General features: G+C 42.2%; 1 protein-coding gene across 1 annotated transcript in view; it reads right to left on the reverse strand.

The window, feature by feature from the left end:
- Window positions 1-23,968, reverse strand: part of SGPP2 (sphingosine-1-phosphate phosphatase 2) — a 110,949-nt gene that overhangs the window by 30,468 nt on the left and 56,513 nt on the right. Inside the window, exons 3-4 of the mRNA XM_033111962.1 lie at window positions 8,418-8,597; window positions 5,761-5,850 (exon numbers count right to left, since the gene is read on the reverse strand). Coding sequence (XP_032967853.1) covers window positions 5,761-5,850; window positions 8,418-8,597 — 270 coding nt within the window. The remainder of the gene's footprint in view (window positions 1-5,760; window positions 5,851-8,417; window positions 8,598-23,968) is intronic.

Below are 23,968 nucleotides of genomic sequence, written 5' to 3' on the forward strand. Positions count from 1 at the left end.
ATCTTTCTCTGTCTGACATACTCTACTCAGGACAATAACCTCCAGGTCCATCCATGCTGCTGCAGATAGCAAGAACCCATTCCCTTCCATGGCTGAGCAATATCCCATTGTATATATGTACCACCTCCTCTTTATCCATTCTTCTATTGACAGACAGCCAGGCTGCCTCCATATCTTGGCCATTGGAAACAATGCTGCAATGAATATATGGATGCATTATATCCCTCAAACTATGTTTTGGGTTTCTTTGGATAAATACCCAGACTTGGGATTACTGGGTCCTTCTTTGTCTCTTCTTATAGAAGAGACTTTGATTTAAAGTCTATTTTGTCTGGTATAAGTATTGCTACACCAGCTTTTTTGTTTGTTTCCATTTTCATGAAAATCTTTTCCATCTCTTTACTTTCAGTCTGTGTGTGCCTTCTGATCTGAAGTGAGTCTCTTGTAGGCAGCATATGTAAGGGTTTTGTTGTCTTATCCATTCAGCCACTCTATCTTTTGATTAGAGCATTTAATCCATTTATATTTAAAGTGAATGTTGATAGATATGTACTTATTGCCATTTTACTACTCATATTTTTTATCTTCTTCTTAAAGAAGTCTTTTTAACATTTCTTGTAATACTGGTTTGGTGATGAACTCCTTTAGCTTTTTCTTGTCTGGGAAGCTCTTTATCTGTCTTACGATTCTAAATGATAGCTTTGCTGGATAATCTTGGGTGTAGGTCCTTGCTTTACATCACTTTAAATATTTCATGCCAATCCTTTCTGGCCTGGCAAAATTTCTGTTGAGAAATTGGGAGACAATATTATGGGAGCTCCCTTGCAGGTAACTAACTGTTTTTCTCTTGCTGCTTTTAAGATTCCTTCTTTGTCTTTAAACCTTTGGCATTTTAATTATGATGTGTCTTGGTGTGGACCTCTTTGGGTTCATCCTGTTTAGGACTCTCTATGCTTCCTGGGCTTATATATCTAGTTCCTTCATCAGGTTAGGAAGTTTTCTGTCATTATTTCTTCAAATAGGTTTTCAATTCTTTGCTCTCTCTCTTCTCCTTCTGGTACCCCAATGATGCAAATGTTGGTAGGCTTGATGTTGTCCCACAGGTCCCTTAAACTGTCCTCATTTTTTTGGATTCTTTTTTCATTTTGCTGTTCTGAGTGGGTGTTTTCTGCTACTTTCTCTTCCAAATTGATTTGATCCTCTGCTTCATCTAATCTACTGTTGATTCCCTCTAATATATTCTTCATTTCAGTTATTGTATTCTTTACTTCTGACTGGTTCCTTTGTATGTTTCCTATCTTTTTGTTGAAGTTCTCTGAGATCACTGAGCATCTTTATAACTGGTGTTTGGAACTATGTGTCGGGTAGATTGCTTTTCTCCATTTTGTTTAGTTCCTTTTCTGGAGTTTTGTTCTGTTCTTTTATTTGAAACATATTTCTCTCCCCATTTTGGCTGCCTCTCTGTATTTGTTTCTACGTAGGGCTGCTATGCCTCCTGGTCTTAGTAGGGTGGCCTTACACAGTAGGTGTCTTGTGAGACCCAGTGTTGCAGTCCCTCTGATCACCAGAGCCTGGTGCTTCAGGTGTGTCCCTTGTGTGGGTTATGTATGCCCCCCTGTTGTAATTGAGCCTTGGTGTTTGCATGTCAATGGGAGAGATCAACCTTCACGCTGATTGGTTGTGAGGACTAGTTATGACCATACAGAGCAGGGTTCACTTTAGTGGGGAGTCTGGTGCCTGCCTAATCTGCCCTCTGAGTGTGTTGTCCTTGGCGGCAGCCGGGTGATGCCCTGGATTGGCCCAAACCTGACCACTGGTCCTGCCAGCTTTGGGGCATCCTGGGAGGGGACCCACTGCAGGTCAAGTTTAGTCACAGCCTTTGCCTTGCCCAGGGCTACCTGGTATGAGGTACAAAGGTATGAGCCACAAAGCAAGCCACACATGGCCACCATCCACAGGGAGCTTGGAGGTGCCTTGAGAGGCCGATCTGCAAACTGAGGCTGGCTGTCACTAATATCAGGCTTAGGGCTGCTCAGCAAGAAGTACAGGACATGCTGAACTCATATGTTGCTTGTTTGGGTTTTGTGAGCCTTTGAGAGATTTTATAAAAGTCTGCAGCATGAGCTAAGACAGGTTGTTTGTACAGAAAAGCCACTGGAAGCAGCTTGGGTGTGCCCCAAAGTTGGGTGAGGCAGGGTCTCAAGGAATCACTAGGGCAGGGCAGATGAAAGGTGATAGCCAGTATGATGGAGACTCAGCTATGGCATCTGCCTGTGTCTTCATGTAGGGAAGGGAGGGCTCAACAAAGAAACAATGGCTCCCACCAGCTCCTCCCTCACGCACAAAGCTACCCCTCTAGCCATTACCTTGAAGTTTGGCAATTTGGTTCCTGGGGGCTTTCTAGCTGCTGCCCCAGTGCTGGAACTCAGAGTGGGTGAGTCCATCAGCAAGTAAATCTGTGCACAATCCCTTTAAGAGGAGTGTCTGGGACTCCAGCCGCCCTCATCTCACTCAGCCACAATCTCCACTGATTTTCACAACCAGGAGTTATACATCTCTCCCTGGCACTGGAACCCTCGGGAGCCTGGAATGGGGCTGGGATCCCTCGCTCCTACTGGGAGTACCTCTGCAACTGAGATATCTTCCTGATTTTTAATAGTCATATACAGGTGTGGGGCCACCCCGTTCCATGCCTCTACCATTCCTACCAGTCTTGAGGTGGCTTCTTCTATATTGTCTGTACTTGCAGGGCTTCAATTCAGCTAGACTTCAGGCAATTCTCAATGATAGTTGTTCTGTAGTTTAGTTGTAATTGATGTGGTCCTGAGAAAAGGTGATCACAGCATTTACCTACTCTGCCATCTTGACCAGAAAAATCCCAGGAGTGATTTCTTAATGGGCGAGATAAGCTCCTCATGAATTCGTCTTCCTCTTTATGAACAGAGACCCCTTTACATAAAACAGGCAGCCACCTGAATGACTGGCATTAGTACACTCACATTTTTGTGCAACCATCACCACTGTCAATCTCCAGAACTTATTCATCTTCCTAAATGGTACCCATTAAAGAACAAGTCCCCACTCCTCGCACCCCTCCGTCCTGGGCAACCATCATTCTCCTTTCTGTCTCTATGAATTTAGCTACTCTAAGGACCTCATATATTGGAATCATATAATATTTGTCTTTTTGTGACTGCTTTAGTTCAGTTAACATAATGTCTTTAAGGTTCATCCGTGTTGTGGCATGTGTCAGAATTTCCTTCTTTTTTAAGGCTGAATAATATTCCATTGTACGTATGTACCACATGTTGTTTATCCATTCAATTCAATGTCAATGGACACGCGGGTTGCTTCCCCCTTTTGGCTATAGGGAATAATGCTACTATGAACAGGGATGTTCAAATATCACCAGATATTTCTTTAAAAGCTTTCCATGGGATTTGAATATGCAGCCAAGGTTGAGAACTGTTAGTGCATGGCAGTCCCAGGAGATTGTAAGGGCTCCAGGGGAGAGGTATGCCACCTTAGTCGGCGTAATCCAGCTGTTCCATGCTAATTGTAATGCTTATCATATCCAGTAATCAGACCTTACACATCTATCTCCGTCAACAGACTCGAAGACTCAGGAGGGTGAGGTAGCTTTTGTTTGCCTCAATATCTCCCAGATTTAGCTCCAAGCCTGGCACCCGGCAGGAGCTTATTAAGTTGCTGCTGAGCAAACAAGACTACCAAGCCACAATTTAACTCTATCCTACTATTAAAACCAACTGTTCCCTTCTGCTATTAAAAATTAGGTACCATCAAACCCTGGGCCATACCTCTGGTCCTGACTGAGAACTGGACCTGAGTCAGGGTCTAAGATCTTTACGAAATAAAATCATGTGTGAAAGAAGCCCCCGGTGGCGACGGTGGAACAAGAGGGACGGGGTGGGAGGAACAGTTGCTACCACCCCTTGCTCTGGTTTCTCCTAGGTCAGCTGCTCCCAAAAGAGTGGCTCCCCTGCATCTGAATGAGAGTCCTAAATGATCTTCCCCACAAATATCTGGTTCGCCATGCCTATAACCCACTTTATAAAGAAAAGAGACATGTCGCTGTATTTTTATTGAGGTGGGTTTTCTGTGTCCTCTATTCATGTCTGCAGTTCCACATCCTTGTGTTTACTTTGGTTTTATTTTTAACCTGATTCCCAAGATCATTTTTTATTAAAACCTATGGAAATTAAAAAGTAGCCCCAGATAAAAGAAATACCACAACACCCAAGTCCTGCTTCACTCCACATTTAAATCTGTGGCCGTATTTGGAGAGAATCTCTTTATAATGTAAAGCAGCAGTATACTAAATTGAGAATGCCCTCTTCCCCTTCCCTGCTCTTGTCTAAGAAGCCACTGGACACACTGTGCAATGGGATGGAGACAGCAGGGACATGGCTTGGTAGGTAGAATAGTAAACTTAGCCCCTAATTGCTCCTGTAGTATTTTTAAGATCTGAGAGTAGGTCCAGGATTAGAGTTGGGCAGAGAGGCTGGGCTAAGCAGGCTCAGAGCAGGTCTTTATTTAAAATGTGGATATATTTTTGCATTAATTTTAGTTTTTTGAAATGTTGCATTAAAATGATTTATCTTGATTCCTGAGGTGTCTGGCACCCTTTCAATTTTGTACCTCACTTGACTCCAGTCACACCCTGAATCCAGTCGATCTCCTTTGAGTTAGGATTTGTGTTTTCAAGAAGAAAGCATGATGTTACTCTCAGTTCTAGTGCAACACCCTTTCTCTGGGCTGACTTCCTCCCAGTTCTGTGCCTCTGCTCATTTTGACAAACTCCCCCCCTCAAACTGTTCACCTCTGCTGCTTCTGCCCTTCCAGCCCCACCCCACCACCTTTCCCAGGATCACCAACACTAAGGCACCAGGTAGAAACAAGAGGGCCAGTCAAGGGTGGCCATTTCTTCAAGGGTCTTTTGCTAATGCAATTTTTGAGCTTCACACGGAGAGGAACATAATTAGCAAGGGCCCATTCCTTTTTAAAGACATCTTTCTTGTACCAATTATGATGATAAACAATGCCTGTGATGAACCATGGCCAGCCTTAGGCTCTGGAACTTCAAGGCAGCTGGCTGGCACACTGGGAAATAGAATTCTAGGTAATTTTATTATAACCGTGCTGAGCGTGGCAGCCCTGGGGAAAATTCCCAATATGGTAAAAGGATGGACAGATCTTTAAACGCAGATGTGTGTGTCTCTAGACCCCTACCACCTCCAGAACAGTATGGAGGAAAGTGAGCCCATGATTCTGGGCTCTTCTGACATGGTGGGACCCTTACTCAGCACGAGCAGCCGAGACCCTTGCAATTCAGGCCCGTCTCTGTGAGGGCCTAAGAGTGGAACTGTGTCCAGTCACTCACACCTTTGACCCTGGGTGTTTCTCCTGCACTGCTGGCTTTATCGTTAGTAAACCAATATGAAAATAAATGACCCAACTCTCTGTCACCATTCTAGCCAATGTTCAAAGTCATGAGGGGTTAGCCCAGTTCAGGCTCCTTAGTATTATCTTAATGACTTATTATTATTATTATTATTATTATTATTATTATTATTATTACGCATGTGACATAACATAATAATTAGTTCACTCCCTGGCCCGATGGAAAATATAATTATATACGCAAATAGCTTTATGAAAATACTGTGTGAAGAACACATTGACACACCAGCTACAATACTGTTCAGACAATCACCCCAAGACCCACCCACAAAGTCTTACCAGGACCGTGTGCATCCCAGTGTAGAGCCTGCTGAGACACACCAACGTGGAAAACACCACAGCCATCACCAGCCCCAAAACAAAGGGATACTGCAGGGGGAGGAGAGAAAACAAGGACATTGGATCATGCTCAGACGTACACCATTCGATGCCATAGAAGGAAACAGGATTGCTGGTCCAGTAACTGCTAGTCTCCACCTCGCACGCCCTAGATCAGCATGCTGATGATCTGACACATTTGAAAAATGGGAAAACTGAGGAAAGAAAGGGCAAGAGGCCTAGGAGTATAGTTCTGGGAGGGAGTGTCACAATGTCAGCTAGAGTAGAACTTGGCTTTAAGACTCACATCTGTAGCTACATTGTGCTGATGGTTTCAATGGAGTAATTATTTATTTCTACCCATTCTTAGATTAAAACTTAGGAAGTATACACTTGAGCAAGGGGCAAGGTAGATGGACAGTGCTATAATCTGGTAGTCCAACCATCTACTTCATCATGTGCTGTGCTGATAAAACTTGCCCACAGCTGGCTTCCTGAGGAAGTCCAGGGACCATGGGCCTAAGCTCAGAACAGGCATATTTATATACAGATGTCAAGGCTGAAGTCCAGACTTTACTAAATCTCAACATTTGCTGGTGGAACAGAATTTGGCTAATGTCGAGTCATAGGAAGAAAATACGGAAAATACGGAGATTCTGCTTATAAACTAGACGTGATGCTGTAATCCACGTACTTCAAGGACTCATGTCTGTGGTCTTCTATGGTGATAAGAATAAAGCTGATAGGAAACTGCCTATCTTATGCAAAGCACTTTACAGTCACTATCTCATTTAATCTTTGTACAGGACTCTGAGGTAGGTTCTATAATTTAGCCACATTCTACAAATGAGGAAACACTTAACCATGATGATAAGTTACATTAGCATTGAACTTTAGCACAAGGACACTTTCCCATCAGTCATCACATTAGATCCTCACGACCTTATCCAGGGCCGAGAGAGGCAAAATGACTTGCCAAGGTCACAGAGCCGGCAACTGACAGAGTCAGAACCAGAAGCCACATCTTCTGACACCAAGTAGCATATTCTTTCCAATGTAACATGTGAGCACTATAACACATGGCTGTCGGTCTTTTCTTAATATTTATTATTAACTGGGTGTCATATTTTAATCACGAGTGTTAAAAATCAATGAGTTAATGCATTCTGAAATTAGAGTTTGGGCATTAGGCTCAACACATATTTATATTAAACAAATCCATATAGAGCTATTTATGAACAGTACCCCAAATAGCTAAGTATATTGATCATTAAAAATTAAATAAGAAAGAAGACCACAACAGAAGACTTTAGGAAAGAAGGCTTTATGAAAACTATTGCATCATGGAAGCTGAAAAGAATTTTTTAAGAAGGCCCAGGTGGCCTTCTAATGAGTGCATAAGTGGCAGTGGTGGCTGTTTTCCTTCAGTCAGCCTCTACGTGCTGTTTTTCCCCAAAGTAACATCAGCATGTTTACAGCCCTCTCTGATGCAGAGAGCAGCCTGCTGGGGGCTGATGCTGGGCCCCCACTACCTCTCTCCAGTGCAAATGACACTGGGCACAACATAGCCCAGAAGTCTGCATTAAATTAATTCCAACGGTATTGGGGTGCTCGGACATGTTTTGATCCTGGCATGACACGTAAGTAAGTTATAACACAAGATTATACCTAGTTGGAGATATTCCTTATACCTGTCTCTTTCCTATTTAGGAAACCAAGGTCTAACCCTAGGTGACCAGGTAGAGCCAAGACCCAACACTAAGCCTGTCCTCTTCCAGCCATAACAGGCTGACTCCCCTACTTCTGCACAACCTGGAATTCGGAAGGTCCCTGGGTTTCTAGGGAAAAGGGGCAGGGCGAAACAATACCGTCATTTACAAACAAGATTGCTAGACTTAAGGAAATCTCAATTTTTCAACAGGGCAAAGGTAAGACGTATGAAATTAAACACAAACCTAGAGCAAGAGTTCTAAGACAGGCAAAACAATAGTAACTTTTAAAAAGTCTGACTATAACGGGCGGCTAAGCAGATATTCATTCAGTGAAATTCTATTTTCAACATTTATTAACCTTCTGTCATTTAGATAGTTTTCTAGAAAACGTGGAACCATTATTTCTAGCGGTTAAGCCCAGAGCCAGAGGCAGAGGCATCCTTGGGGAATAGTTTGGGGCACAGACTCTTTTGCCTCGGGCCCTGGGGAGCCTAGCATGGGGACTTGGTGGAATCATCGCAGCCTGGAGGATCATAAACTCCCCGTGTCTGTCGCAAACAAAATGAGAACACCGATTCCAGTGCTGTCTAGTCAGCTGGCTGAGGGTGAAACTTCTTCCTGATGGGGGAGACAACACACCCCGGTTCCTGGACAGTTCATGTCAGGCTGGTGTCATGAGCACGGTGTCCATTTTCATCCTCAGACACAAACTGATTGGGATGCGAAATTACATGGTCACTTGACTTAGGAAGAAATGGTCATTGACAGCTCCCCACCGTCTTTATTGCCATAAACCTCAAAGCCCCTCAACGCACTTCTAAAAGAAAATTCAGAAGCGAAACCTCTTTCCACTGCCTCAGTGTTGGAGAGCAATCCACGGGAGGAAGAGGAGTCAGGTCGCCTTACCTGGTATCTGTCCATGGTGGAGATGAGCAAGGTGAAGGAAATGGCGGTGGCCGCCATGGCATGCGTAGATGGCATTCCATATTCAGTAAGCACTCTCTTCTCCAGGTTCACAACCGGAGGGTAGGAGGGGCGGGGCCACTTCAAGATATCCTTGGCCACCTGGCCAATGTACATCACCAGCTGCAAAACCAAAGGACTGAGGTGAGTCTATCCAAATAAGTAAAATTAATGGACTCCTAGATTTCATGAATGTGTTTTGGGTTGTCCTGTTTGTTGGCTGATATCACCTTTCTTTTTGATCTAGATACCTACTGGGATAACCTTGTAAGACTGATATTTAATTGGTAAAAAGAGACACAGGCCTTCTGGATTCCACAGAGCCATTAAGACATGACATTAACTCACTTTATTTATTTTAGTCATATAGTTAACAAACATTTGTATAGCTCATATGGGAGCCAAGCACTGTTCTAAGAGCTTTACAAATATCAACTCACTTAATCCCGTAACACCTGTAGAGTGCAGACCCATTTTACAGATGAGCCAACCATTGTATACAGGCGGTAAGTAGCAGGACTCACTGGATTTGAATCCATGGAGTTTGACTCCAAAACCTGTGCTTTAAACAACCACATGCTAGTAACTATCCAAACTCAGGATGGTCCTGCACTAGAGACAATCTAATATTCAAATCAGACAGCCCTTGTTTACAAATTTTAACCCGAAAGACTGTTGTTATGGAACTTCTAGTTAAACGTTTTTGAATGTCGCTGTTATTCCTGCTATATGTAGGCAATGTACTGGATTTAATTTAACTTCATTCAGTAATCAGGAGCATCAGTAAAATAAATGGTATGGTATTTTCAACCCTAAAATAAAGACAACTCAATCTGGAATTTTTTCAAATGACTCATGGTGCCATTAATGAAGAAATTTCCATTCCCCTTCATTTTTTCTTAAATCAGAAGATGGAAATCAGAATTGATTTTCATATCCTCCAGAGACGAACAGGACTCAACAACAGACTCATTTATTCTGTCAGAGAGCTTTACAGGACCATTTCATAATCTGGTATAAAAGAGGGGAGAGCAACCCGTTTACTTAAGTCTCTGCCTTTGCAACTCAAAGTGTGGTCTGAGGATGGCAGCACCCACCCCACCCAGGTGCTATTTTAAAATGCAGGATCCCAGGCCCCAGGCTGGACCTACTAAACTGGAACTCCCATTTTCACAAGACTCACAGGTGGGCGTGTGCACTTGAGAATTTGAGAAGCCTTGCTTTACACTGTATTCTTGCACAGGTCACTCTGTCATGGGCTTTAATCATAACACTTCTCGTCTTACCATGACTGTATTGATCTTACTAGGGCTTTATTTAGCTCATGATGGATGGGGTTACCTTGCCTTGGAACAAAATCCGCTATGGGAAGACTACTTCAAAATAATTTTGATTAGTCAGCCAGATTGCCTTAGGGTTTCCCACATTCTGGTGCTTTCTTTTAACTCATTTAGTTGCTGGTTAATTCTGAGCATTATTCCAGCATCCTCTGTAGCCCCCAGAAGGCACTGCGTGTGTTTTTGTGCTCCACTGCCACTTTGCTCTGGGTTAAAAACCAAGAACCACTGTCTGTGCACAGCAGGCCAAATCCACAGGCTTTAAAGACTCAGTGACAATCACTCCGAATTCCATAGCTACGATTTCTAATCGGACTTTGAAATTTAACCTCTTTACCATCCCCTTATTACCAGGAACCACTGTCCTGGAAACCAGCTCACTCTTTTATGTTTCTGCCTCCCTCCTGTGAACCTGTAAAAACCAAATCAGACTGACTATTATCCGGGAAGTTGAAAAACTTGCAGATGCTATTGACTTCCAAGATTTTCTCAGAAGCTGCTTGAGATATATTTTTAACCCTGTCCCTTCCCCACTCACCAACGTAAGCAAAATATTACAGGCATAATGACTGACTCAAAGTTGCTTTAAATTCCTTGGAGGCAGGAAACCTTCAGATCATAAAGTGAAGACAGACTGGGAGACCCTCATCCAGACAAAATTTACTTTTCTTGACATTCATGGGTATCTTTGACTTCATTTATTCACTTTATAGGTTTGAAGGACGTTTTTAAGAATTAGGACAATTGTTCATTTCATTTAAAAAATATTACCACAGCTACACATTGTTTCTGATCAATACATTTTAAAAACAATCACTGTAACGGTGGTTCTCTTCAAACACGAGAAAATAGAGCTATATTTTGCAAGTCACAGAGAAAGAGTCCCATTCATAGGGTGGGAAGTCCTGTGTCTGCCACGGCATGTCTTACAGCGAACCTATGATGTGCCAAGCCTTGCATTCGGGCTCCATCCTTGAGTAGGGAAAACTGCCCCACAAACAGAGGACCTCAACAGAATACAAATACACTTCAAAAAAAAATTATCCACAGCCTTCTATGGGTATGTATATATTCAGAGACAGAACTTGGCTCAACCTGGCGGGCCAGGAGCAGTGAGGCTCTGCATTAAAGGAAGACTGCTGAACTATGACGATGAGAGTTGGGTCGAGAGGTATCCAGGTGGCAAGACCAGCATGCGCGAAGGCTTGGAGAAATGAGGCTGGGTATGCAGCAGGCACTCACAGGGGGTCAGGACCACTAGAGTTTCCACTGTGAGGTGCACCACTTCTCATCTACTAGCCCTGCTAAGATGACCGGGACTGACCAGGCATGGGGCTGGGGAGTCTGGAGGGCACCTGCAACTCGCAGACACCACTGGAGTACATGCAAAATGGGGCAAACACTTCGGAAAACAGTGCGACAGGTTCTTAAAATGAGAAACGTATACGTTCCAAATAATACAGCCATGCTGCTCCTAAGTATTTAACCCATGAAAAATGAAGGTATAAGTCATACAAAAATTTGTACATGGATGTTCATGGTGACATCTTTGTAATCGCCCCAAACTGCTAACAACCCAATTTCCATCAATAGGTGAGTAGATAGACAGACTGTGGTATAATCATACAACTGAATACTTCTCAGCAACAACAATAACAAAAATAAACTACTGATACCATGCTATACCACGAATGAAACTCAAAATAATTACGCTGAACAAAGAAGCCAGAGCAAAACCAAAAATAACTGTACATCCTAATTTCATGTATATAAAATTCTTGAAACTGCAAATGACTTCGTAGGACAGAAAGTAGATCAGTGGTTGCCAGGGAGGGGGGAAAGAAATTACAACTAGCACGAGGAAACTTCTGGAAATGGTGCATAGTTACCTTAATTATGATGATGATTTCAGAGGCATGCACACATGTCAAAATGTGCCAAGTTGTACATTTTAAATATGAGTAAACTTTGTGAATACACTACAAATTATTCAATTGCACACTTTAAATGAAGTGTACAGTATGTGACTTACACCTCAATAAAGGTGTTCAGTATATGCAGTTTATTGTCTGTCAATCACATTTCAAAAAGTGGTCGTCTTAGCCAGCTTGGGTGGCATGGATTGGGAGGCTAATAAACAACAGAAATGTATTCCTCACAGCTCTGGAGGACGCGAAGTCGAAGGTCAAGGTACTGTCAGATACAGTGACAGGGTCTGGTGAGGGCCTGCTTTCTGGATTACAGATGGCCATCTTCTCAGTACTAAAAACGTAAGATTTCAAGCCTTGAAAAGACATGGAGGAAACTTACATGCATATTACTAAGTGAAAGAAGCCAATCCAGAAAGGTTACACACTGCATGAGAATGTCTAGATGACATTTTGGAAAAGGAAAAGCTATGGAGACCATACACAGATCAGCAGTTACCAGGGGTTAGGGGAAGAGAGGACTAACAGGTGGAGCACAGCGGATTCTCGGGGCGATAGAACTATCCTGGTTGGTGCTGTAATGGTGGATCCGCGTCATTGTACGTCTGTCCAAACTCATAGAATGTACAAAAACGCAAATGGGAACAACAGACTTTGGGTGATTCGGGCGTGTCGATGTAGATTCATCAGTTGTGACAAACGTCCCACTCTGGTGGGGGTTGCTGATAATGCAGGAGGCTCTGCACAGGAGGGGTAGTGAGTCCATGGAAGTTCTCGGTGCTTTTCACTCACTTTTGCTGTGAACCGAAACTGCTCTGAAAAATGAAATCTATGAAAAAGAGTACCATGGCAGAAGAGAACTATTTCTCCACGTAGTTTGCATTTTAAAAGCATAATGATTAACTTGATAGGACTTGCCCTAAAGGGAGGACTTCACTCTGTATTGTTGAAGGGCCCTCCTCCCTAAAGGGACCAAATTGTGTTCCATTATCTATCACATCCCTTTGGGCTCAGGCCCCAAAGGCCTATACGTAAAAGAAAAATCTCTGAGGAGGCAAGGCAGGAAGTAATTAAAAGTCATTAAGACTTAGCAAAATGGCTGGATCCCCTGGTGGTGCTAGGGCCCGGTAGCATTTCCAGATGAGGAATTAGCCAAATTCTTACTTCTGCCCTGATGACAGGATAAAGGAAATATATAGGTGGAAAGAAACTCCGTTTCTCTAGATTGTCTACTGCTGACACCAAGCAAATAAAAGGCTTTTCTAGTGAACTGACTCTGTCAACACAAAACACATCCTCACAGCCTGGAAGTACTTCCAACTTGGGGTCTGTCGTTGATGGCTGGGCTCATCTGGGGCTGGCAGAAAAAAAGGTGCCTTTTCTCCAAAATGATAAATTTACTGTGTCCAACACATCTCCAATTAACAGGACAGTAGTTTTTATACGAGCATAAATAAAACCTAAGGAGTTTAGAAAACAGAAGATCATTGAAATAACATTATGACTAGTAAAGCAGCTACAAAGCCACACAGTCATTTTTCATACATGGAGGTTGCTGGCTGTCCCCCATTTGTCCTCCTCCCCACAAAGCGTCCCCATCCCAAGGTCTGAAGGCTCCACTGTTATTTTAAGAGCAGCCAAATCATCTGCAGCATGGAGGGAGCACCAAGAGGCTCTTTTTAAATGACACCCACCCACCCCCCTCCATCCACACACAAATTCTGATAAACTCTAACAACTTCCTTCCTTCTGGCTATGCCCATAGCTCTCCCCACCTTGGGAAATCATGGTGCAGGAGACTAACAGGAGTGTACGGTTTGTGTCAGGTCTCATGGGGCAGAAACATTGTGAATAACTGGGAATTATAATCTGTCCATGGATTTATTTTCAAAAAGTCAAGAATTAGTCATATCATTCTTTAAATGTTGGAGAGTAGAGAACAATGAGATGTAACCCAAAGACCACAGTCTCTCTACCAGTATGTACCCATCCTGTTTCTTAATCTGTCCAAATTAAGCTCCTGCCTCTTCTTTTTAGGTTACTAATATGATGATTTGGATAAAGGTAAATCAGACATCCAACCATTCCACTCCCAGGTACATACACACCCAAGAGAACTGGAAACACATGTCCTCACTGAACTTGCACACGAACGCTCTTAGCATCACCCTTCACAACAGCCAACATGTTTAAAAACCCAAATGTCTATCAACGGATGAATGGATGTGATATATCCTTACAACAGAATGTTTGACCATAAAAAAGCTATGAAGTAGTAATACATGTTACAACATGCATGAGCCTTGAAAACAGTATGTGAAGTGAAAGTAGCCAGATACAAAAAGGACAAATATTGTATGATTCCATTTATGTGAAATGTTCAGAATAGGTAAATCCATAGAAACAGAAAGTAGATTAGTGGTTTCTGGGCTGGGGAAGTGGGGAATGGGGAGTGAGTACGAATGGTTATGGGGTTTCTTTTTGGGGAGACAAAAATGTTCTGGAGTTAGGTAGTGGTGATGGTTGCACAACTTTGTGAATATACTAAAAACCATTGGATTATATTCTTTAAAAATGTGAACATTATGATTATGTGAATTATATCACAATTTTAAAAAGAAAGACAAACTAGACATTAAGAGGGGTCCTGAAATACCTCTTCTACGTGTCCTTGAAGTCCTTTGTTCCAAATGTTATTGACAATGTTTTCAAATATTGATTCAACAGAATTAGCTATGGGGACTATTAATATTCTTGTCTTCAAAAGTCCTGCCTAGCTTTGGCCTTGAAACCCAATTCTACAGGGCACTGAGGAGGTGACCATACATGCCATGGAGAAAGATGCTGAAAATCCACCTACTCAAAACCATGAGTATGGAATTCATTTTAAGAGCAATCGTTAGCTGTGGAGGCCTTAAAAATCAACAATTTTACAAAAAAGAAACTGCCCTAGCCTGTGTTTTGATTACTCAGTGTTCAGTCTTTTTTCTTCCTGGAATACACACAGCTCTGTGATTGCCTCTTTGCCTTCAGGGAGTGAATTAAAAAGCAGTTCTTTGTTATGGTTATTTGGGAACATTCTAGACACTACTGCTTACCATCCAGTGTGAAAAGTGTTTTCAACTGGTGAATGCCCTCTCTCACGGTTGTGGCATTATTTTTATTTACTTTTTAAAATTCAGGACCCTTTTACAGTGTGTGTGTCATGTGGGTTTGTGGGGAGGGCGTGAGGGTGATGAATCCTCGGGAGAAGCAATTGTAATTTCAAACAAATAAAATTCCATTCCATGCCCGAAGCATCAAAACAAAGAAATTACAGAGCAAACACCATAAATCATAAACCAGTCCCAAGTTCTGTTAAATCTGAAGATGAATAAACTAAAGCAACAAATGCCAGGTGAGAAAAGTAAAATAATGAAGTTACATTTTCTTGCTCTTTCTAATGCTCCATTTTTTTCAAGCTCAAGTCTGCTTCTGAAATTTCTGAAGACAAACACTAAAGGTACAAAAGATCAGTAGTTAAGTCATAGATAAGTATATGCATATCTTTAGGAAAGTCACTGCAAACCAGTTAAGTCTCCTTTTCATTATTAAGGAGCAGTGTTGAATAATAACCTATATTTGTGAAGTAATTTTTTAGTATATTTTCATAGATGTTGTTTGTTTTAATGTTCACGTCATTCCTATTTTACAGACGAGGAAATTGAACCTTACGGAGGGTGAGTGTCTCTTCAAAGAGAACACAATCAGTGTAGAAGAGCTAGACTTGAATTTCATTTTCTGATTCCAGATCCTATGGTCTTTTCTCTACATCCCACCATCATGATGGATCATGATGGCCTCTCTGGCAAGCTGTGATCTAGGTCAGTGGTCATTATCCCTGCATCCCTGGTCCTGCAAAGGTTGTATGCAAGGTCATCTCTGAGCTGAACGGGAAACTCAGTGACTTGACCTTCTAAGTCCCCACCCCTGCCTGAGGTGAGGGGCTTCTCAAGGATTTGATTTGTTGTGGATTTGATTTACTATCTAGAGAAAAGTTCCAACTACAATGACCAAGGAGGTCATCAAGAAGGTCAAGGATGAAGGAGGTGATGACGCAAGTGTTAAGGGCTCGGAAGAGCATCCTGGGCGACAAGCAGCATCAACTGGTTGCCTTTGTGTCAACCACTATCCCACTTTTGATGCTGGGGTGGATATGGTCCTCAATGACCACCTCATCAAGCCCATTTCTTGGTATGACCATGAATATGACCCCAGCAACTGCATAGGGATCTTATGGTCCACATGGCCTCTAAGGAGTAAGAGTCCTGGACTACCCACCCCGGCAAAAGCCTGAGAGGCCCTCAGCTACTGAGGAAACCTTGCCCCAATTCTACCCCCAATGCACTGAGAATCTTCCATCCTTTCTATACTGGTCCCACCCAGGACCAGTGAAGAAGGAAACGTATGAGTCACCCCTTGTCCTGCACCACTGGTGCCATCAATAAAATCCATGCTGTGCATAGTGGGGGTGCAGATGGGGGACACATAACATAGATATTATAATTGCTGCCATTATAATCCCCCATATTACAACCACAGAAAAAAGCTTTGATGGTCTCTAATTTATCCACTGACCCAAAGCAATTATTACCAGGGACTTAAGGTCTCTGTCCTCTTGTAGGGGGAACAGCCCTACACCAGTTGGCCTTACATCTCTCTTGACGGTAGACATGAATATTGAAGGTAAATGAACCAATATAAATCTATGTTCTTAACACTTAAAATAAAACAAGAATTCACCATCTGCTTTGTCCTGTCTTTATATTATTTCCGCCCTAATAGGTTTGAAATATTTTATATTTTAAATGAAATTTACAATTCATCATTTCAATATACAGCTTTTGCTGTAACAGGACTTCCTGACCATCCCTCATTATACTTCGTGACAATGCTCTTGGTTCCCACCCATTTTTGTCTTTTTTTTTTTTTTTTCTTTTTTCTGAGAGGGTTACATAGTCTGAACAGAGATCTTTTTACCAGGATTATAAAGTTTCAATATTTCCCTAGGCTTTCCCAAAGCACAATGTTTCCGAGTGGATGATTAGGGCAGAGGGATGTTCTAAGTGATACCCTTTGACTGGGTATCGTTTCTTCAACTAGAAGTAAACCAGTTATATATCATTTAACAACAAGTTTAGAAATAAGACAGAGTACATCAACTATTTATTTCCTTCCATTCATATTTTTATAAGGCAATTCAACTTTGCAACTAAAGAAGTCTCAAAAGACAGAACTTAAAGTAAACACTCGCTCAGCAGTGGTACCATTTTGAATACTAACCATTTCTAACATTAGCCTCCAAAATGAGCTATTATTCTCTCCAGCACTCAGCATAGTGCATTAATAATGAACTGCTGTAGCCTTTCTCTAAACCATCACTTGCTTACATATACATCAGCTCAAGAGCTGTTTAGATGTTAAAAACCAACATGGCTAACAGCAGCCTATAATATGATAAAGCAAATATGGGCTGTGCTCTGGAAGTAATTCAGGAAAGCACTGGTTTTCACTTTCAAAGGACCTTGGCAAGTCAGTCTCTCATTTTTCTCCATAGATGCAATAAGAAGGGAATACTGGTAGGTTACATTTAAATTGCCAATTTGTAACCTATAAATTTTCCCAAAGATGTTTTCATGTACCTATTCCAATTCCTGGTGATATTTTTTAAATTTAATCGGGCAAATCTCCTAGTTTCCCTAGGCTAATTTCCCTATTTCATCCATATTTCACACAAATTCCCACAATTCTATCACTTGTGTCCTATGAATGCACCTCGCCAATGAGAAAACTTGTGAGGGTGGCATAAACAGCAATCAGCTCAGACCTTTCTTAAAGCTTGAGTCATCCTAGGGCATCCAGGTAAACTTGTGTTCACTGTAAAGACTGAGAAATCATTTGTCTTAAAAGTGTTGGTCATAAAAACAAATATTTTTACCTGTCCCCTCCCATCTCTACCATTCCCCAAACCCACCCCTTAAACCAAAAACAGGTCTGCAGACTAAACCATTGGGTTTTTATAACATGTCTCAATTTTCTGGGGGAAAAAAATTATTGACTGGAAAAAGCATAGATATCATTAAAATGGGATCCAGGCTCAGTATACTCGGAACTATATCTACCCCCAGAGAGTGTGTAGTCTTGAGTTAGCCTGAGACAAGAGAAAACATGACCGCACCCCCACTCTCCTGTCTTTCTATGACATCATCTGTGCGTGAGGAAGTCTCAATGTGGTGAGGTCGGGGTGGAAGCCACCAGGCTGACCTGATGGACCACGAGCCTGATTTTAGGCGAAAGGTTAACATAAAACACCTAGTTTTTCAGGCCACCACAGGCTCTCCTAATATACTCGGTCAGAGTCACATCATTTCATGTTGTAAAGAGATGGCTTTCAAGGTTTAAGAACCTGGGAGCTGGAGCTTGCCTCAGTGATTCTGTCAGTCTATGTTCTTACAGATGTCAGAAAAGAATTGAGTGGTGGTTACTCACAAGAAACATTAAAAAAAAAAAAAAAAAAAGATTTTTTTCTGGAAGGATGAAAGATTCCAAGGAGTGAAGTCACGTAACCTCATGGACCCCAATTCTGAATGACAGTCAGTCTAGTCTCAATGGTTTGCCTTTCACATGGCCAGTTAGCTGTACTGCACAGAAAGAAATTGGGATTTGTGGTGTGGGCCGACACTGCTCCTGCTGTAACCCTCAGGGATGAAAACCATTTCTAATCGTGAAAGCAATGTTAAGACAAACACACAAACAAACCACACACTCGACCTAACGGGCCTTATTTGAGAAAGTTTAAAGGTTAGGGGCATTCTGTCTGTCTAGATTTGGTTCCTTTCATACGCCCAAATCTTCCCACTTCTCTTAGCTGGCAAATAATTTAACATTGAACTAACTAACTGGTGATAAGAACAGTAGAGGATTGTCCCCAAACCCTCAAGTTTAAGTGTTCTTTGTCTCTAAAGAATGATACGGCTGGCTGCTTTCCCATACCAGAACAACTGCACATACGTGGGGGGAAGCAGCATTTCATGAGGAGGTGCTTTGTCAGGCAGCAGTCCATGAGCAAACTGAATTACCAGCTAAGAGGCTGGCAAGGAAATGGAGAGCTAAGGAAATGCACAAGAAGGAAAACTCAATATGCAGGCTAATAAAATTACGGGAGCCATAATCACAGGAGGTAGGGAAGAAAATTCATTTATGACAATGCAGATGATGGCGGTTTTTGGGGAGGGCGCCCTGGATATGTATCTACTCAATGAATGGGGGAACAGCCAAGTGGACCCTCCCATGTCTTCACACAACATCTACTTCCATTCTCAGTTTGATGTCACCGGCTGAGCTATCAACATTGGGCAGAGTCCATCTCATACTCATTTCCAACAACGGTCAACATGATGACCGCAAATGAGGGTGGCTGGGTGCCAAAATCAGCCCACCGTCTACAGACCCCAGTATACCAGCCCCAAAACACCCTCAATCAGCTGTACACTCATCAATACTCCTACTTACTCCTCACTCTGTGCCCCTCCCCCCAACTTTTTTTGGTTATCGCTTCTCTTCCTTCCAAACTGAAAACAGAGGCATGCAGGTGAAAGGCAGGCTCCACACTGTCATTACTGCACTGCACCCCTGCCCTCGCGCACCATCCCCCAAAACTTCACAGCTCACTTGTGAAAGTAACTGGCCCTGCCCTGGGATTTAACCTCTCTCCTGGGCAATGCCCAAACCCTGTGACAGTCTCTTCTCCATGTGAGACAGTAGATAAACCCTGAAGACAGAGAGAGGCCCTCATACCTCAGGAATGAAACTTCTCAAGCCGAAAGACTAAATGAACAACTCCCTTGACCCTGGGGTTCAATTCCACCTGCTGGTAACACCTTTCTGCCAACCAAAGGCTTCAGACATACCCCTAGCCAGGCCCAAGGTGAGAACTTCACATTCTAAGTTCTCATCCAGGGCACTGATGTCCTGATTCTTCAGGCTCTTGCCAAAAGACCTCTGGTCTAGAAAGCTCTATGGAATGGCCTGTTGGGGGTAAAAACATCACAACACCAACTTGTAGAGCTCAATCAAAAAACATGCCACTCACCACCCCTTCAGATGAAAATATTCTAAAAACCAAGGTTACGCTGCATTTGACAAGCAGTTACAGACAAGTAAATATTCTCTAGTTTCCTTTTCATCTGGGCTGCACTAATGACTTTCCTCCAAGGACTGTCCTTTGTCCTTACCCTCTATCATTGCTGCTTCCCTCTCATCTTTGGCAGGATGGCTTCCTGACGGGGTTTCTCCCAGACAGAGAAGAATTGGTTATCCCCCCCTGGAGTTAGATGACTGTCCTCCTGAAGAGACAGTCTTTGAGCGGGAAGGGCAAGAGCCCCCGTGGGTCCCCTGCCTGACGCCTGTTCACTGCAGGGAGCAGTGAAGGAGGCCGACAGCGTAGGCAAAGTGAAGCAGGAGAGAACAGGCCGCCATTGATTGTCCAGTGAGTGATTAACTCTTATTAGGAGGGGCCGTTGATCACACAGTCAGTACGTCCCCAACAGGACTGAAACGGGGCTGTAACCTCCTCATGACCCTTTGTAATGAGAGAGGCTTGACTTGAGCCTGTCAGCGTCTGCCTCCCGGCCAACAGGCAACATTCACGCTCTTCTCTCTGAGCCCTTCTCTCTGCAATCTCCACATCCCACTCTCAGGCTGAGGCCCATAGGATGGTGGACAATAAAAACATTTTTATAAAACAACTATTTGATGACATGTCTCACCAGACTTGAAATGCAGCAAATATTTTGTTTTCAAGATAGTGGCCTTATACTTTTAAAATCTAGCCATGTTAAAAGGCTCACTTGTTAGACTTCTGGGGAACAGGGTTTCCAAATGAAAACAGAAATCAATCAGAAGGACTGCTGATACATTTCAAACATTCTATCTAGATTTGCGGTAACCATTTAAATGTGAGCTATAAGTCAGTTGTAAGTCAGCCCTCTGCCCAAATGCTACCTCCTTGGAAAAACCTTCCCTGACCACCTTACCTAACACAGCAGCCTGTCACCACTCTCTCCTCATACCTGTTTTCGTTTTCCTTCATTGAACTTTACCCTGACTGCATTTGGACTGTCTGTTTTTATTTTATCGGCTCATTCCCAAGCTGAGTGGATGTTCTGCCTTGTTGGAGGCCCAGAGTCATGAAGAGTCTCTGGTACAGTTTTGGATCTTTGCCCTTTCCACCTGTCGCAGCCTGGAACTCTCCCCTCAGCCCCTCACCTGGCTGGATCCTTCGTATTCTTCAAGCCTTGAATTAAATGAAACTACCACAAAGTGCTCTTTCTTGACCACCTTCTTTAAAGTAGGTTTCTGTTCTCCCCTTGATCATGACCTAAACAATAATCATATAATCTTGAATTACTGCATTGATTTACTTATTACGGTCTGTTTTGCCTACAAGTAAACCCCAGGAGAGCAGAATGGAGTCTGTCTTGCTCATTGCTTACTCCCTAGCACTGTATTCCATAATAGGCCCTTGTCAGATGTTTGTTAAATGAATGAATGAATGAATGAATGAATGATGAATGAATGAATGACTAAATACACTGAAAAGTTGTTGTTCACTAATTTCAAGGTAAGAAAGATCTGAAGCTCTTTTTTCCCCCAAAATATTTTATATTATTTTATTTATTTATTTATTCATTTATTTTAAGGAGTTCACAGCTCACAGTGGCCCATGCGGAGACTGAACCGGCAATCTTGGTGTTATCAGCACCACGCTCCAACCAACAGAGCTAACCAGCCAACCCATGAAGCGCTTTTTTAAAAAGCAAATAAAATCTGGCTTCTGGTTCAAAGATTCCTTAGCAGTTCAGAAACACATAGAATTACTACTTTCCTACTGAAAAAACCTTGAAACATGTCAGGAGGGGCAGCAATTGTATTTTAACAAGATCAGGATGCTACCTTAGCTCTTTGTAGATTTTCTTCATGTATCTTTAGCACCCCGAACTGTACTTCTTTATATGTGTGCCCCCTATAGGGGGGCAGCTCTGAAGTCATCTCTGTAGAAACAGCCTTTATTTATTATACTCAGTAATTATTCATTGAGTTGCTACTATGTGCCAGGTTCAAGGAATAATAAAGAACTATCTAGTAGGGAATGTAGATACAAGGCTCGGGGTGGCTTTTCTAGAGATAATGCCCATCCTGAGACTTACAGGAGCGGGAAGGAGGAGGTGAGAGCGGGCAACTCCAGGAAGGAAGCATAAAGTCAAGAATGGATAGAAGTGTGTAAAGTGCATGGAGTGGGGTGGGAGTGGGAGGTCATCAGGAATTCTGTGATTCTAGAGATGAGAATGAGTGGGAAGAAGGGCTACAGGTAGAGATTTAGACAGAAGACCGATTGTGCAAGGTAATTTTAAGGTGGTTGGACATTAGTATGTTTCAAAGAGTGGTTTATGGTTATACTTGCACTGAACATAGTTCACTCTACATGCTGTGGGAGGATGAGCCTGACGGTCAGAAGAACAGCTGGAAGGAGGCGACTTAGGTTACTGGGATGGTGCAGAGTAAAGGTGATGCAGGCTTGAACTGAGGCAATGTTTCCAGAAATGTTGGAAATATAAATTTCTAGTTACCAGTGTAGAATAAAATCTGTACTAAGTGAATAAATGCACAAACTGTGGCTCCCTGGAGAACTAGACTCTGCCCACTACTTTAGAAAACAGAAATGAAGACCTCGAGGACATGGATTGTTTTTGTTGTTGTTTGTTGGCTGTGCTTATTTTGTAGCTTTTCTGTTTCACTTCTCCCTGTGTTAAGGGAGAGCATTTAGAAGTTTTGGTTGAAAAGTCCTGCTTTTTGAATCTACCAAGCTCATGAAAAAAATAAGAGTAAACAAGTCATTTATATTGGTAATAACCTGGGATTTACAACTTGAAGTCTGTACACTAGGAGATAATTAAGAATCTAATTATCTAATATAATGTAATCTAATGTAAAATACTCTGTAACTTCTTCAACACACTGTGACATCTAGTTTATAACATTTACGATATACTACAGGGGTGAAAGAAATAGTGTATGATTCATTACTACAGACCTGATCATACAATTGGCTAAGTTCACGCCCCAGAATTAACCAGTACATAAAGTAGAACACATCTTTGATGGAGTTCATCAATAGCTTAGCTGTCCTGATAGAATTAAAATGGATTTCCCATATATTATTTTTTAAATGATATAACACTCCTTAACACCCATATTTTTTTGTGAACTATTTACCTATTAGAAACAATAATAAAACAAGCTAATAGATTATCTAGACACAGCTGAAGAGGAAATAATATACAGCAAATTCTCAATGTTTCTCATGGGAAAGTCAGCTCTAAAATACATAAAGTGAGAGAAAATACAAGAAGTAATTTAATATTTGGTGGTGGGAGGTGCTTTTGTAGTTACATTTGAATATAGTTAAATCCAGCGCTTGTCCTTCAGAATTCTAAAAATGAAATTAGGAAGCTTTTCCTTTGAGTAGCAATCTTTCCCAAGTGTATGCTAATATTAGCCTGAACAAAATGTCTCCTTCTCCTCCTTTTCTTTGTTATTCTTATGTTGCTTTGGTTAGAGAAAGAATTCCAACGCCTTCCTGGAAGGTATTCTGCAATACAAAAGATTGTGTGTTGCATAAAAAGTAAATTTTACCACAAAATGATACTGGAAAGTGAGAACTACAGAGTAGCCATGCAGAAGTACTCTAACATTGAATTCTCTGTGCTTCTTGGTCAAATAAAAAAACAAATCTGGATTTAGGTAAGGATAGGCTTTATTTGAAAGGATTATTGCAAGAGCTCGGGGAAAGGACCATTGCAATAGGGAGACCCCTCTGATTGTGAAATTTGTAAGCATTCAAAGACTGGGCAGGAAGGGACTCTATAGGAAGGAACGAACAAGGCTAGAAAGATGTTCCCTGAGTGCGGGGAGGTGGATAGGACAGTAGATCAGAGCACGTTTACCTTGAAATCAGCTTTTTCCCAGGAGGAGCCTTCACTAGGTGCTGTGTGCTAGCTGGGGTGAAAGTGGGTCCAAGTCCAGGGGCGTGGGGATGGAGAGAAGCTTAACTAAAGTTTGGTCAAGTCAAGGTAGCAGGTATGTTGTCCAGATGAGCCAGTGGGGACCAAATGCAGCTAATCATTTATAA

The sequence above is a fragment of the Rhinolophus ferrumequinum genome, chromosome 8, assembly GCF_004115265.2.
Source record: "Rhinolophus ferrumequinum isolate MPI-CBG mRhiFer1 chromosome 8, mRhiFer1_v1.p, whole genome shotgun sequence".
Taxonomy (NCBI): domain Eukaryota; kingdom Metazoa; phylum Chordata; class Mammalia; order Chiroptera; family Rhinolophidae; genus Rhinolophus; species Rhinolophus ferrumequinum.